We start from the raw sequence: 17,404 nt of genomic DNA, 5'->3' as shown, positions 1-17,404 counted from the left end.
GGTGCACATGTCCTATTAAAAGCGTCTATTTAAAAGAAAGAAATTTTATATAGAAAGATTTTAAGATATTTTTCTTTCTTTTTTTGGTGTGTATTCTGAAATGGAAGGATGACCCCTTCCTGTTCCAACATGACTACACACCAGAGCACAAAGCAAGGTCCATAAAGACATGGATGAGCGAGTTTGGTGTGGAGGAACTTGACTGGCCTGCACAGAGTCCTGACCTCAATCCCATAGAACACATTTGGGATGAATTAGAGAGGAGACTGTGAGCCAGACCTTCTCGTCCAACATCAGTGCCTGACCTCACAAATGTGCAAAGTCTTGTGGAAAGCCTGCCCAGAAGAGTTGAAGCTGTTATAGGTGCAAAGGGCGTGACAACTCCATATTACATTCATGTGCATGTAAAGGCAGATGTCCAAAAATCTTGTATATATAATTATTATATTATATTATTATATTATTATATTATAATGTATATATATATAAATTGAAACAGCAGGGAAATTAGTTGACATTGCTGTTTTAAAAATATATAAATATTTAAAAACTGTATAAAAATAAATCTAATGTTAGATTTAAATGCTGCAGAAAAAGAAGAAAGAAGTTCCTTTTTTTCTGCAGGCTTTATTCAGCCTGGAGATTCAAAACATTCATAACTCTACACTGTCCATCACAGCCGACACATTTATACACAAAATCCGGATACTGTACATTTGTAAACTACATAATGTTATAAATAACATATCTGCACAAATCTGTACATTCAGTTAAACAATTACGTTTTCTAAAACAATTTCATTTCTTTTTCTATATGTCTACTTCTGTATATAGTGCATTATGTAATTTTCTGTTTTCCTTATATTACTGTTACATTCCATCTCTACTGTGTATGTCAGGAACTGCAGGGACAATTCCCTGCCAGACCACTAGAGGGAGTGCTGTCTGGTATATTGCTATACCTTGTCACCTGTTTCCAATTTGCTTCTAATGTGTTGCTTTATTTATACCTGCCCTCTTGTGCCTGTCTTGGTCAAGTCATTGTTTTCAGTGACGCCCTCGGGTATTTGTGTTTTGTTTATTTCATGTTATGTTTGTTGCATTGCGTGGTTTGCATCATTTTTAGTTAATAAACACAAGGACTGTTTTTATCCTGCACTTGGGTCTGCATCCCTCCGAAACTTGACGGTGTGTCTGCACTTTCTTCTGCACAGGAAGTCTAATTCCTTATGTGTGTAAAAAATACTTGGTAATAAAGCTCTTTCTGATGCCTTTCATGGGCCTGAACAACCTCATTTACATTTCTGTAGCAGAGCAACTTACATTTTTATCTTATTTTATGCAACTGAGCAATTGATAGTTAAGGGCCTCACTCAGGGGCCAGCTTGGTGGACCTGGGATTCAAACTCACAACTTTTCGATCAGTTCCCAGCACCTTAACCACTAAGCTACGACAGCCTCCTACCCTGAACCTTAATGAAGGTTTCTTTTGAAATTGTGAGTCCATCAGAGGGCTCTGTTTATCCTGAGGATGATTTGCAGCAAAACTGACCCACAATCCTGCAAAAGCAATATCTTCTTACGTGACACACCTCGAAGCTTTACTGTAACAGCTTCATAACAAAGTGCTAATGTTAATCTGCGTCTCTGTGTCCCAATACTTTTATTTTATTTTTGTTTACGCTTATGAATGCATACTTTTTTTGTTCATGTTTCTAACTTCAATGGCAAAAGAGTGTGTGTGTGTGTGTGGATAGGTGAGTATTATGTGACCTTACACACTTTTCCTGTTACAGAATGTCCCAAGAGGTTTTTTTCCCCCCAATATCCGCCTGGTTTCCCCTTCAATCAAAATTCTAAGTATTATAACAGCAACAACACTGTCATCACTTCCCTTTTTTTCTGCTTTGGCTGGTTGGCTATATGTGAAAGTTCTGAGAATGACAAATGCAAATTATCTTTCAGTTTCACTTTTGCTATATCGATTTCTGTTTAAAAAAAAATAAGTCAATGTAAAAGAAAGGCAGTAAAGCAAGAATTTTTTTTTTTTTTTTAATCTACTTTGTGCAGTAGTGCAGTAAGCGAAGACACTATATTTGGTGTTAGAATTCCGGCAAAGACGAGTCCGTGCCCAAAGGACTGATCTCCAGACATGCTACGAGACTCTTCAGATCAGATTTTCATCAATAGAGGTACAGAACTTTATGAAAAGTTGTACCAGATCCAACAAGAAGTAAAGAGACAGGTTTATTGAGCCTGGTTCCTGGTTTCTTCCTCATATCATCTCAGGGAGTTTTTCCTTGCCACCATCGCCACAGGCTTGCTCATTAGGGATAAAATAAAATAAAACAAGGATAAAATAGTTTAATAATTTAATTAATTAATTTATGTATTTATTTATTTTTATTTCCCCTCTCCTTTCTTTGTTTATCTTCTTTTGTAAAGCTGCTTTGAGACAATGTCCATTGTAAAAGGCGCTATACAAATAAAATTGAATTGAAATTGAATTGAATAGTGAAGTGAGTGAAGGAGTGAAGGCCGAAAGAGAGATGAGAGATTTAAAACAATGTAACATTCATAACATTAGCATAATGATATAGTCATAACATCTTCTTTGACTTAGAGTCATAAATGAATGTCAAGTCAGAAGAATACAATAACATTTCCTGCAGTAATTTTAGGTAAACTTTGGGTGGGTTTTTTAAGGAAGTTGGCTGTGTTTCTCAGAGCGTTCTGAGGAATCCGACACAGATGGTCTGGAGATTTGGACTAATGCTTTTGCTGACACGTTTATTTCCGTAAGCTGTTTGCTGGAAATAGAAAGGTCTAATTTTTAGGCTGCTTGCTGTTTGAAACAGAGACATGGAATGCTGGACTCCTAGTGTAAATAAATAAATAAATAAATAAATAAATAAATATACACAGATATTCATTCAAAATTCAACTCAATTCATTTTTATTTGTCATGTATAGCGTTACAATGTGGTAGCTTAGCGGCTAAGGTGTTGTATTACTGATTGGAATTTGAATCACAGCTCCACTAAGCTGCCACTGCTGGGCCCCTGACCCAGGCCCTTAACCCTCAATTGCTCACTTGTATAAAATGAGATAAAGTGTAAGTTGCTCTGGATGAGGGTGTTTGTACAGAAGCCCAGAGAGGCCATGTGATATTATTTTTTTGCTTTAGTTTTCTCGTGATCTCGAGATAACAAAAGTTGTTTTCTCGTGATCACGACATAATCAGAACCACGGTGAAGTTAGTTTGATATTCAGACATACAGACATTCAGAAGCGCTAGTTTAGGGACCGTCGACAAATTTCTGTACGACTGAAATGTGGTACTTGTTACTTAACTGACTATGTTCCCCAGTTATTCTAATTTCTTCTTAAATATACATATGGCATGCGGCATTGCAAACAGCATTTGTTTATTTATAAATAAAAATTGAATTAATTGATAGTATTAATTATGTATCATGTGAATTAATTTGCTATTATTCATTTATTTTTTAATTAAAAAAAACTATTTCTTCAATAGCTTCTAGGTCATGTGACCCTGTGACCCAAGTCTAGTACCAAAATGATCTACTTGGACACCTCCACAGGGTACACCTCTTTGTATCCCAAAAAATGTCTTCTTTTATTTTTATTTAAAACAAAAAACACTATTTCTTTAATAGCTTCTAGGTCATGTGACCCTGTGACCCAAATCTAGTACCAAAATGATCTACTTGGACACCCCCACAAGGTACACCTCTTTGTATCCCAAAGAATCTCTTCTTTTATTTTTATTTTAATTTTTATTTTAAAAAACACTATTTCTTTAATAGCTTCTAGGTCATGTGACCCTGTGACCCAAATCTAGTACTAAAATAATGGATAATGCTTTTAAATAGCTTTTGGGGTACTTTGATATCATACGCCAATTGCTCTCCGCACCGCCACGTTATGTTGATCGATTTCAAAGTACATGAAACACGACTGCCGCCTACTGGTATATATATATATATATATATATATATATATATATATATATATATATATATATAAATATATATATACATACATACATACATGTATATATATATATATATACCTTGTGGAGGTGTCCAAGTAGGTTATTTTAGTACTAGTTTTGGGTCACAGGGTCACATGACCTAGAAGCTATTAAAGAAATAGTGTTTTTCTTTTTTTTAAATAAAAATGAAAATTAAAGAAGACAGTTTTGAATAACAAAGAGGTGTACCCTGTGGAGGTGTCCAAGTAGATTATTTTAATACTAGATTTGGGTCACAGGGTCACATGACCTAGAAGCTATTGAAGAAATAGTTTTTTTTTTTATTAAAAAATAAATGAATAATAGCAAATTAATTCACATGATACATAATTAATACTATCAATTAATTCAATTTTTATTTATAAATAAACAAATGCTGTTTGCAATGCCGCATGCCATATGTATATTTAAGAAGAAATTAGAATAACTGGGGAACATAGTCAGTTAAGTAACAAGTACCACATTTCAGTCGTACAGAAATTTGTCGACGGTCCCTAAACTAGCGCTTCTGAATGTCTGTCTGATGTCTGAATATCAAACTAACTTCACCGCGGTTCTGATTATGTCGTGATCACGAGAAAACAACTTTTGTTATCTCGAGATCACGAGAAAATTAAGTCGAGATCACGAGAAAACAAAAGCAAAAAAATAATATCATATGGCCTCTCTGGGCTTCCGTACGTTTGCCAGATGCCAGAAATGTGAAATAAAAACCTGGCTGCTCCTGCTAGTGTCACAGGAGGAACAGTTCTTGACCACTAGAGGTCGCCAAAGACTCTTTTCTGTTGCAGCAATATGCGTGTGATTGAGTTTTGAGTTCAGAACAAATCAGTTCACACAGTTGATTGAGTGTGTGTGTGTGTGTGTGTGTTTTACCTCATTGTGTCAACATCATGTGATTTGTTAGCATGTTAACTTCAGTGTATTAAACCCTGTGTCCTGTCCATGTCTTTGTTATCTTTTGAATTAAGCTGTCTCATGAATCTATGCTTTTCTCTAAAGTCATGTTTTCTGGATTCCTCTTTTGGATCTAACTGCATTCATTGTAGAGTTGATTTTGGTATATTTAGATTGTTACTGAGTTTTGATTTTTTTTTTTTTTAAATTTTGATTGTTTTTGGACTGTGATTTGGACTGTAAGGATCTGTGTTTAGCAGTGGCGGGCCGTGCATTTCACGCCTAGGCCTTCACTGGTGTCCTTCCTGAATTAATCCACCTCTATACCATCATTATGACGCCACGGCAATAGATACTAATCAACCGCTAAATAGCAAAGTAAAAAAGAAATTAGGCGACAGTATTTCACACCTCACAAGGAATAGTCCATTTTATTACAGTCTGCCTTGAAAATGTATCTGTAAGGATGTCTGCGGCCAAATCGATTTCTTCTCCTCTGTCAGCCATTGTGAGTTAAAATATATATATACATTTTATTTAGTTAGTGCGGTTCACTGCCTCTGACTACTCCAATTAAATTCAATTTCAAATTCAAATTTTATTGGTCACATACGAAATCATACACAGTACGACATTTAGTGAAATGCTTTTTACGACTGTCTTACATAAAAAAGAAAGAGTAAAAAAGAAAAATTTAAAGTGTGGACATGAAAAATAGGGGATATAGTTAAGAATATATAGGGGAAATTAAATGGTGGAAATCACAAACGAAAATAACTTGGAAGTCAAGTGTCAGATATGCATATGCAAATATGTCTATGTTTGTATATATAAATATATATGTATATAATATAAATATATATATGTAGTATCAATATAGCAGTAAATATTATAAATAATGAAAAATAAAATAAAAATAATAATAATAAAAATAGTAATATAATATATAATGTATAAAAATATAAAACTGCTATATAAACTAGATATAAAAAATATATATATATAAAAACAAAAATATAATACACTAATATAATACTGTACAATACAGTATATATAGTATATGTGAAAAATAGAACAATATAAATAAATATATATGTGTAGACTCTAATATATAGAAGGTACAGTATGTGCATATATGTAGATAAAAAGGTCAACTTTGAAATGGTGTAGCTACAGTATGTACAGTGTGCATATGTAAGATAAATATATAAATATATTTGTAGATGTATATATAAGGCAAATATAAATGTCCAATTGAACAGGGAGTAAAGTGTCAGTGCAGTGTGCACACAAAGATGTACAGAAAAGATGTACAGTGAGAGTGTTATTGTGTGTACAGTGTAGTGCAGAGTACAAAGTAGCGCAATTATCGCATGTGCAACAATCAGCTGAGGTAGAATTATCCAATCAAAGGACGGGAAATTGCTGATGTAATCGTATGCCTGCTAGATGGCCCCAGTGACGCCAACTCAAAATCTGATTGGTTAAGGTAATAGTTTCATTGCCACTTATTTTAAGCTATGGGCGCCTGCACTATGGATTCTGAAGGCCTTAAGGCAGATTTCTTTCACCCTGGAAACACATGATGTCAGCCACTGGCTGAAATATGATTGGATAAATACTCTTATCATAAATATACACTACTGGAAGCAGCGCAACCAAGAGAAAAGCTATGAAATGTAGAGAATAGACTATTGGGAATAATTTATTACACATTTATGGAAAAATATATTAAATATATTAAAATGCAATTCAGTGATTCAGATCACTGCTGTTAAGGCCAGCAGAGAAGGCCTTGCTGGCCCTGACGGTCTGCCACTGGTGTTTAGAGATGTTATCCATCTTTGTGATTTTGCTTCTGGTTTCCTGCTTAAGCCTCTGTGTTTTTGTTGTTGTTGTTGTTGTTGTTGTTTTACTCCGCCCCAAACAGACTAGTGGAGTAGTGTTGTGTTGCACCTCTGGAGATCACTACAGTCCCCTGAGTCTGACACCCAGACCCTGCATATAAATAAACCAAATTTGGTGGTAGTTCAAGTGGTTAAGGCTCGTTGAGAGTCGTTGACCGGAAGATCAGAGTTCAAGCCCCAGCACCACCAAGCTGCCACCGTTGGGCCCTTGAGCAAGGTCCTTGACCCACCCTGCTCCAGGGGTTCTGCATCATGGCTGACCCTGCTCTCTGACCCCAACCCTTAAGGATGGGATATGTAAAGAAAGAATTTCACTGTGCTGTAATGTATATGTGACAAATAAAGGCAACTTAATAGGATATGTTTACATTTAGTAACAGTACAGAAGGTGCAAATATTAAAGAATGGAGAGATATTTTAACATGCAGGTGAGTTACAGTACATGTTCTAACAGTGATTTCGACAAATCAGAACTTCTTTAGGTAGAGTAAACTCTGGTCAGATGAAACAGTGAAGCACGTGGTGGTGGTAGCATCATAATCTATAGCTGCTTCTCTTTAAGTGATACTGGAGCATTAACCTCATGAACCAAGGAACCGAATCTGAAGGTAAATGCTTCAACAAGAAAAATGATCCCTGACAAGCAGCTGAAATAAGTCGAGAAGGATTGAGAAGAACCACTTGCTTAATTACTTATCTATAGCAGTTTATAATATTTGTAGAACTGCTGTATATGAATGTTTACATACCGTAACATAAAAAAAAACATCATTAATGCACTCTAATACATTAATGTTCACATGATTGATTCTACACATGATCTAAACCTTATAAATTTACATTTCTGGTATTCGGCAGACCCCCTTATCCAGAGTAACTTACAATTCTTCTCATTTTACAGAACTGAGCAACTGAGAGTTAAAGGCCTTGCTCAGGGGCCCAGCAGTGGCAGCTTGGTGGATCTGGTCTTAGAACTCACAACCTTCTGATCAATAGTCCAACACTTTAACCACTAATCATCTTCTTCTTCTTCTTCTTCTTCTCCTCCTCCTTCTGCTCCTCCTCCTCCTCCTTCTTCTTCTTCTTCTTCTTCTTCTTCTTACTAGGTTATACAGGAGGGTCTAAAGAACATATCAGGAGCTGCCGCATGTCTGCTCATCGTTTATCAGATTTGCAAAAGAGAGACGCAGATTTATGGCCTTGAAGTCAGTGTCTGCCGCCATCTACAGGCAGGAAAATGTAACTACTGGACTTTTTAATGTGCAACAGAAAATCCGAATAAACAACCGAAAAATAACCTAAATCTGGTATCGAGTATTTTTTAACATAACATTTATTAGACAGACAGACAGACAGATAGATAGATAGATAGATAGATAGATAGATAGATAGATAGACAGACAGACAGACAGACAGACAGACAGACAGACAGATAGATAGATAGATAGATAGATAGATAGATAGATAGATAGATAGATAGATAGATAGATAGATAGATAGATAGACAGACAGACAGACAGACAGATAGAAATAGCAGATTAAAAATGAATAAAGAAAGCAGTAAACGAAAACACGGATTTTGTCCCATATAAATGACAAAAAAAGAAATAAAAAAAACCTCTAGATAATATGAAATAAAACAATAATATTTAAAGTATGAGCCAAATTTAAACATAAATAAACAAAGGTAAAAAATTATTACATTTTGAATTCATTTCTATTCAATGACATTAATAAGTCTAAACTATTCACGTGAACAGTTTCCGCAGTCGTAAACTTCACTTCCCACAATGCTTTGCACCGGCGGAACTGCGCGTGCGGCTGAAGTATGAATTCGTTCACCAATCAGCGGTTTAGTTCCAAACGGGAGGACCGCTTCGTTTTTATTCACCCTACCCGTATTTAGACAAACCCCGCCCCAGCACTGTGATTGTTCAGAAGTATCACGCCTTCTGAATTGTGATTGGCTATAACGTTTGGCCCACTTCCTGGTAAATAGTCGGTTACATTTCTATGGTAACAGCGGTGCCTGTGACGATCAGAACCGGCATGTGCACAACGTTGTAATGGATTTTTATTATTTTTAATGTTTATAATTTCGTATTTTTTTAGACATATTTTAGTTTCAATTTCACAAATTTTACGCTGAAAGCTGAGAAGCGTTTCATTTATTAATATCGACGACTTGTTATGTTAATAAAAACACAAATATGGCTTAAGATCTATTAGACCGAGGTGTCATTAAGTTCTACATGTAAAAAAAATAATAAAGGAATTTAATTTGAATAAAATAGCGCGGTTTTTTCGAGTCCGCGGCTGTATCCGAAGCCCATTCATTATATGCGGTCTTCCGCAAACAGAGATGACGTCACCGACTCTCAGCGTAGGAGGCGGTATACTACTTAAGCAACCAATCCGTACACTTGAGGGCGGAGCTTGTCTGAATACGGGTAGAGAAACATAACTAAGGCGACAATCGCCTTTTTTCCCCCTCGAATGCTCGCATCCCGCATTACATCTCCTCCTACGTTCAGCTCAGCAGGCTTTGATCTGATCTGATCTGATCTGATGTATCACAGCCACATTTGATCACAAGAAAAAAGGCATCGCTCTCTTTTTATTTGATTTTGATTTTTTTATGCATTGATTATCAAGACGGAGCCTGGGTGGTGTCACGGTACTACAATGATTGAAAGACCAGACTCGGCTGTTTCCAGCGTTGCGGTGAGTATAAAGCTTTATGCATTACACAAGACTCTGAAATAAACATTTTCTTCAATAAAACATACCTCATTGATTACATTTACATGATGGTGCATTGCATGGATTCGCTTGTTCTCTCATCATCATCATCATCATCATCTCCTGAATCTGAAGTCCTCCAGGGAGCTGCTATTCTCGATTGTTTCTCATTTCTGTTAGCAATAAAGACTAAAATGGAATAGTTTAAACAATGACACGTTTCTCTAATCATCAATATTCTTTACAAGCTACTTCTATCATAATCGCATGCATCCACAGTATAAAAACACACAAAACATTGCGCGCGTGCCTGAACGCGATTTCAAATGCATTCTTCCCTTTTTATCATTTTTTTTTGACCTAACCTAATTTTTAATGCTTTGGCAACATGTTTAAATCTTTATAAATGTTATCCCAGACTAAACCCTGCAACTTTTCTTTTGTAAATTCATGCTTTTCTTACTTAAATGTGAGCGCAATGTCGGCATTGAGCGCGAGAGCACTTTTGTCTGTTTATTTATTTACTTGATCGTTATTTCACGGAGGCGCGTATTAGCTACATGCTAACTACAATCACAAAATCTGTCAAAAAAAATAGTATCTGTTTGTCTATGAAACATCTCATGCTTTTCTTTTAAATCAATTGCTGCCTTTCTTCGCATCTCCGACTTACAGCGAGATTCTCTAAGACCGCCCACTACTGATTAATATTCATAAGCGAACGCCAAATACTTATTAATATTCATTAGCTGGCGGAAATACATTACTGGAATGGATGAATGAATCAGTTGATGTTGAAAATGAAGAAGGAATGACTAAACAGCAAAAAGTTTTATTAAAGAATAGCTGGTTTAGTTTTAACGACTCGTGTACCAGTTAGGTAGCTTAAGACGCCCACTATGGCGCTTTCTCTAATTTGTAGACATTTTCTATGCAGAAAAACCTGAAATGTACACGCAAACCATATTTTATAGTTAAGAGCACTACCCCTTTTGTATATAAAAAACAAAAAAATTGGAACTCGGAGTGAAAACACCACCTCAGTTTGGAAATTTCTACTCGTCGGTAGTCTTCTGAAGCACGAGTTCCTTCGCAAAGCGACATCAAATCAGCATCACAACATCAGAAATGAACAAACTTCATACCTTTTTAATGACTTTTACTGTATATACAGCTATTTGCTTTAACCAATTAACCAATTAACGTACGCATTTTCTTGTTAAATCTCTACAGTTCAGTGTTTAGCCGGCTAGCTTTTTTGCTAACAAACGGAGGAGTCCATGTTTTTTTTCTATCCAAGTTAAACATACCCAGGTGGAAAGTGACGTCATTTTAATTTGCACAATATCACTTACAAGACACATCGAATGTAGCATTACACCGTCACGTTATCACCTTAGCCCCTGTCTGGAGAATGATAGTAGAGGAAGAAGAGTAGAAAGAAAGAGAGGAGGACAAAGAAGGATGGAAAGAACAGGATGAAAAGGAGGGCGGGAAACTGGAAGAATCAACTTCCTCCGTGATGCTTTAGACTCATGGATCTGATCCGAAACATAAATACTGAGATTTAGCGACTTTTCCCTCTTAATACTCTCTCTCTCTCTCTCTCTCTCTCTCTCTCTCTCTCTCTCTCTGTCTGTTTATCGCAAGTTAAACATACCCAGGTGGAAAATGACGTCATTTCAGTTTGCACATTATTACTTACAAGGCACACCGAATGCAGCATTACATACTGTAGTGAAGCTACATAAGGCCATAGAGACCACGTGTTAACACTGTAAGACATCAGAGGTGACGCTGGTGAGGACAAAACTCAATATGAGGCGATATGAGGAAGAAAGAGTGGAACCAGAGTCAAAATGAAACCTATGCTCATCCCGGTGAAACCCGAATTGTGCGATTATAAATAACTTTCCTTCTATAACTGTGTACTATATAGTCAAATTTCCATTTGAATTATTCCTGGGTCATTTTAGTAAGTTGGATATTACGACATTTTAACTAATATATCATTGTGCATGTTATTTATTCCTGTAAGTGTGTTCTGGTTTAAAATGACATGCTTGGGGAAAGTTTCAAAATCTAGTGGATTCTTGAGAGTGTTTAATAAGGAGGACACACACTTCCTGATTAGTCAAGAGGAGTGGAGATGCATATTAATGAAGGGATAATGACCCACACAGAGAGAGAGAGAGAGAGGCCTAAAAACTGATACTTCATCCAGAGCTGTTGTTTCTCATCAGGCTGGTGGAAAGATGGTCGTTTATCACAGTTATAGACTGGAAAGGCAGTCTTGTGCCCCACTAAAAGAAAGATCATCTATTAGAACGAGCATATTCATATAAACCACTGATTTGAGGCTGAAAACTTCTGGTTTAGCCAACCAATGAGCTGAGCTCGTAATCAGTCAGGTTATATAACGAAAAATTCAAAACCCGCAATGTTATTATAGTGAAGCTGATTCTGATTTGTGTAAAATATACAGTAAAGGTATATACAGTCCTTGGTGCTGTATTCATTTTCAATAATAATAATGATTTAAATCCCCCTGCACACACTGTTTACGACTTAATGACGGTCATGTATATAGGATTGATGTCACGCTGACACTGTGACTCCGCCTCCAAGCCCCTGAACTCACACCTCATTGGTTAAAGACGTAACTAATTTAACAGTAGGAGAGTTTTCAGATTATCCTCCAGCTTTGGTTTCAACACATAGCAGAACTTATCTAAAACCCAATATATGGCCAGTTCAGTGTGTGTGTGTGTGTGTGTGTGTGTGTGTGTGTGTGTGCGCGTGCCTGCGTGTGTGACCTATTCATAGCACTGGCCTCCTTCTCCACTTCCCTCTAGGCATTTTCCACACTGTCCGTCCTAAAAGCACTCTTACGTAACACTAATATCGGTCTCATTAAACCACTGCATACACACACACACACACACACACACAGAGAAAGACAACAGCATGCTTTAACAGATTTAATATGACTCATTTGTATTTCTCCGCCTTCTCTAGTTTATCAATGATGCTGATCAGCAGGCGAGATTTTTCTCATCCTCTTTCGTTTGAGTTTCTATTATTTGGGCAATGCAGACACGCATCAGCAGTCAACTTTCACTCTCTAAATCATCGCTCTGTTATAGACTGTGCATCCGAGTGAACTCCTGTCACGTCTAATCAGAGCTGGAAAGGTTCATTGGCAATCTGATGTGCCCTATTTTCCACTCTATCGCTCTCCCTCTCTCTCTCTCTCTCTCTCTCTCTCACTCTCCCTCTCCCAATGCAAACGATCAGTCACTTTTCCCGTTTGTCCCCCTTTTTTAAACTCGGCTCTTTGAAAAGCAGAGCATCGCGTTATCACCTTAGCTTCTGTCTGGAGAATGATAGTAGAGGAAGAGGAAGAGAAAGAAAGCGAGGAGGACAAAGAAGGATGGAGAGAACAGTATGAGAGGGAGAGCGGGAAACTGGAAGACGCCCTGGCGGACATCTGGAGCGAAATCAACTTCCTCCATGATGCTTTAGACTCCGTCATGGATCTGATCCGAAACGTAAATACTGAGATTTAGCGACTTTTCCCCTTAATACACACTCTCTCTCTCTGTCAGTTTATCTCTCCTTTCTTTCCTTTTCTCCTTCCTCTATAACTTAATCTCTATCTCTCTCTCCTTCCCTGTTCCCATGGTATCATTCATCTTTTTCCTACCCTCCTTTATCTCTCTTCTCCTTTCTCTCTCTTCCTACTTTGCTACTTTTGTCTTTTTCTTCCTATTCTCTCTTTCTCATCACCCTTTCTTTCTTGTTCCTTTTTTGTCTCACTTCTCTCTCCCTCCCCACCTCTACATTTTTTTAGTAAGCCCTTGATCCCTTTCTTCCTCCCAAACACCCGTAAACTTAGACCGGGTTTGTCCCAAATGATTTTTAGCTGCCTGTGTCCCTCCTTTCTCGTACTACCTTTAACATCCCTGATCCTCCCTCATCATTACTCTGCTGAACGCCGCTAAACATAATTCAGCTTCCCAAATCACACGTCTTCTGTTTTTTTTTGGAGGCACAGTGCAATAAAACATTTAATGCAGTGCAGTGGATTTTATTGCGCGACTGACAGCAGTGTAGACGTCTTCATTTTAACATTCTTTCCATCGTCATTACGAAGTTTGGTATTTGCTCTTAGGCTGTGGAAGGCTTAATGTTGTGAGGGATTCGGTGGAGAGCTGCACAATAAATTGTTTATAGATCATTATTTTGATAGTATGAAGATTTGAAATATTTGTAAGTGTGTGTGTGTGTGTGTGTGTCATGCTGAACAATCTCAGTGAGTTGTCGGTTTGGATGAATTGCAGCTTCACACAGCCAGCACACATTAACCAAAAAAAAAGAAGACACAGACCAATCTTTAATCACGAGTGTAGAAAAGAATCGATATAATCAGAGTAACAGTAATGCTCTTCTAACGCTCTTTGGCTTGGTCTGTATCGGTATAAAATTTTCCTCTCAGGATATCGTCCTAACACTTATGTTATTTTTTTTTTTTTTTATGAAGGGATCGACAAACTCCCAGCGAACTCATGATGCTTTGGTTAATCAGCAAAAACAAGAAATGTTTAGCATCCTATCGGCTGCTTGGTTCTGCGAGGTCAGGAGTTATGAAAGTACTGACAATACTGCTATAGTGTTCTTACAGTGATGTAAATAATCATTGTTTTATTGACCCGTTCCAGAATATGCAAGAATGCCTAGAAAAACCATTCAGATGACCTTTCAAGTCAACAAAACCTTTCAAAACCCCTCCCTACTCTACTTTTCTAACTACATTAAACTTGTAAACAATTATAATTTCAATAAATTTCAATAAAGAGAAATGCTGAGTTTCATTCACGTTTCTGCCCCATCACCTGAGGTAAAATTCACTCGTCCTTTCTTCACTCATCACTGATTCATTAAAGGTTTATTCTGTTGGCTAAATTTATTTAATTGGGCCATTTAAGGTTCCAAGGCTGGAAAATCACTGAAATAATATACAATATATTTACGTTTCTTAAAGTAGTGATTTCAAACTATAGAACCCAATTTTTCTTCTTTTTATTTTTTTTTCCAGTGACTTCTGACGTTTTTTTTTTTTTTTTTGTACAGACTGTCAAACATATGTCTAAAATGATATTCCTTCCTAGACAGCTGACATTATTCTGCTTTCCCACCGGGACGAACGTTATTCGGAACACAACCTCAGTCTGCCTTCTGTCCAGTTCAGTGCAGAGGCAGTGATGATGGCGATAATCATTTCAAGAGCCTGTAATAATAATATTGTGAATGTTGCGGTATGTTGAACGGTGTATTGTGTGACACTGTATCACTGCTTGTATGCAGTGTTCCTTCAACATTTTTATTTTTTTTACCGCGCGAAACCTTTGAGCCGAAACGCCAGATGACTATTTTTAAACATGCCTTCTCAAACTCACCACAGTGGTAACATGGGAGCGTGAGAAAGAGCCATCGACTAACGTTTTTTATGCAAGTGCACGACCATGCACGCTTGCAGCTTGGAGGAAACACTGCCTGTGTGTTTGTATTGGTGTGTGTTTGATGAGCCGATTGGTGATTGATGAGCTGACTGGTGTTTTCCAGCAGAGGAATCTGGAGGGATATGTGGGATTCGCCAACCTGCCCAACCAAGTTTACCGCAAATCTGTCAAAAGGGGCTTCGAGTTCACACTCATGGTTGTAGGTAAGTCACACAACTGTGTGTGTGTGTGTGTGAGAGAGAGAGAATGAGCACAGGTGGTCATACTTGAGTGAAACATTCTATGCCTGTCTGTTTGTGTGTGTGTGTGTGTGTGTTTGTAAAGATCAAGCACTAGTGTTCATACTTGAGTGACACATTCTTCACTTGCATGTGTGTGTGTGTGTGAGAGAGAGAGAGAGAGAGAGTGAGAGAGTGACTAGAGATGAAGTGTGTCTGCATACAGAGTGTGTGGCTCCAAACAAGCTTCAGGAATGTTATCCACACCTACTTCTCTGTGACAGACAGGTACAGAGACCCTGCCTCCTTCAACAGGACAGCAGCCATGAAGCTATTTTATATCTTGTGATGCTGGAAGCAGTTAATGATTTGAATCACAGAGCATCAATTCAATAACTTGAGTTGCTCCAGTTGTTGTCATGGTGATAAAATGACGCTGACCATAAGTCTCTGATGTCACTGGTTTTCGTTTTCACGCCCTCGGCATCGTGGTGCTGAAACAGAGCCAGTTTTACCAGACAACAACCAGCACAGTTCTACATTTATGGTGGGAAAAGGGGCCATCGGAGATTGGGAGGAGAGAGAGAGAGAAAGAGAGAGCGAGAGCGCGCAGGGAGCATGCATCCGTTATTGTAATGGGAATGGACAGAAGTTTATTACACACACACACACACACAGTGGGTGTGTAACGGGTTGTGGTGTTCTTGTTTAGCATGTATAGTGTGAGCTGTGACTAATGTTCCACTGGAAATATGGATCAGACTTCACCATAGAAACAGGAGAGACAGGAGTGAGAAAGAGAAAAGCGAGAGATCAAGAAAGAGAAAGATAGAGAGATGATGAAAAGAGACAAAGGCAAAAGAGAGTGTGGTATTGTGTTGGAGGAGGGAAGAGATAATATTGTATCACTTTGCCATTGCTGTATTATCCATCTCTCTCTCTCTCTCTCTTTCTCTCTCTCTCTCTCTTTCTAGGTGACTGTTTCATCTCTGTCTCTCTGCTGTATCTCTGGCTTCTCATTTCTGTGTCCCTTCTCTTTTTAGTTGAAGCTCATAAACCACACACACACACATACACACACACACACACACACACACACACACACACACACACATACATACACCCACACACACTAAAAGGAGTGAGATGTCACTGTGTAACGGCTGTTTGGAGGGTGTAATGAGAGACAGCTGGAGATTCTCACTGTCCTGCATTGTTTAGTTTGACTGATCTCAGAACAGTGGGAGTGAACCAGAGCACATGGAGCAGAGAAGATGATCTCTGTCTATGGCTGATCCCAGAACTGAATCCATAAGAGAAACACAGTAGTATTTATAAGACGGGTTTGAGAAAAGTGAAAGTTTTTTTTTTTCCAGATGAGTCTGAGAAGACTGAATCCATTTCTAGAGCTGATCCCAAAGCAGACTATAGATGATGATGATGATGATGATTGTTAAATTGCTGATCCTAAAACAGAGGTAGAATGGTGTTATTAACACTGATCCCAGAGCAACTCAGAGAACAAGGAAGTGGTTATAAGTCATTTTGAGTGCATGTAACAGGCAATAAAGTTTTAGATTTTGGCTGTCTGCTAGACACTTAATTGGCATAAGATAAATGTTAAATCATTTTCAAAACTGTTCCCAGATCAGTCAGAGGATATATAAATGAATGAGTGATGTACAATACTGTCAGAGGATATATGATTGGATCAGTAACATATAGGACTGATCCCAGATCAGTCAGAGGATATATAATAGAATCAGTAACATATAGGACTGATCCCAGATCAGTCAGAGGATATATGATAGAATCACTAACATATAGGACTGATCCCAGATCAGTCAGAGGATATATGATAGAATCACTAACATATAGGACTGATCCCAGATCAGTCAGAGGATATATGATAGAATCACTAACATATAGGACTGATCCCAGATCAGTCAGAGGATATATGATAGAATCACTAACATATAGGACTGATCCCAGATCAGTCAGAGGATATATGATAGAATCAGATAGGACTGATCTTAGATCCCTGTGACTAATTCTGTTTCT

The 17,404-nt window shown here is 37.6% G+C and overlaps 1 protein-coding gene across 2 annotated transcripts in view; it reads left to right on the top strand.

The window, feature by feature from the left end:
- The first annotated feature begins 9,328 nt into the window (after positions 1–9,328).
- LOC131357889 (septin-7-like) overlaps positions 9,329–17,404 on the top strand; it is a 29,972-nt gene continuing 21,896 nt past the window's right edge. Inside the window, exons 1-2 of one of the 2 annotated variants that reach the window (XM_058397257.1) lie at positions 9,329–9,585; positions 15,232–15,328. In XM_058397257.1, coding sequence (XP_058253240.1) covers positions 9,547–9,585; positions 15,232–15,328 — 136 coding nt within the window. In that variant the 5' untranslated portion in view covers positions 9,329–9,546. Of the gene's footprint in view, positions 9,586–15,228; positions 15,329–17,404 lie in introns of both variants that reach the window. The other variant, XM_058397256.1, reaches the window with a different exon arrangement.

The sequence above is a fragment of the Hemibagrus wyckioides genome, linkage group LG08 (assembly GCF_019097595.1).
Source record: "Hemibagrus wyckioides isolate EC202008001 linkage group LG08, SWU_Hwy_1.0, whole genome shotgun sequence".
Lineage (NCBI taxonomy): Eukaryota > Metazoa > Chordata > Actinopteri > Siluriformes > Bagridae > Hemibagrus > Hemibagrus wyckioides.
This window is presented reverse-complemented; position numbering and strand designations above follow the sequence as displayed.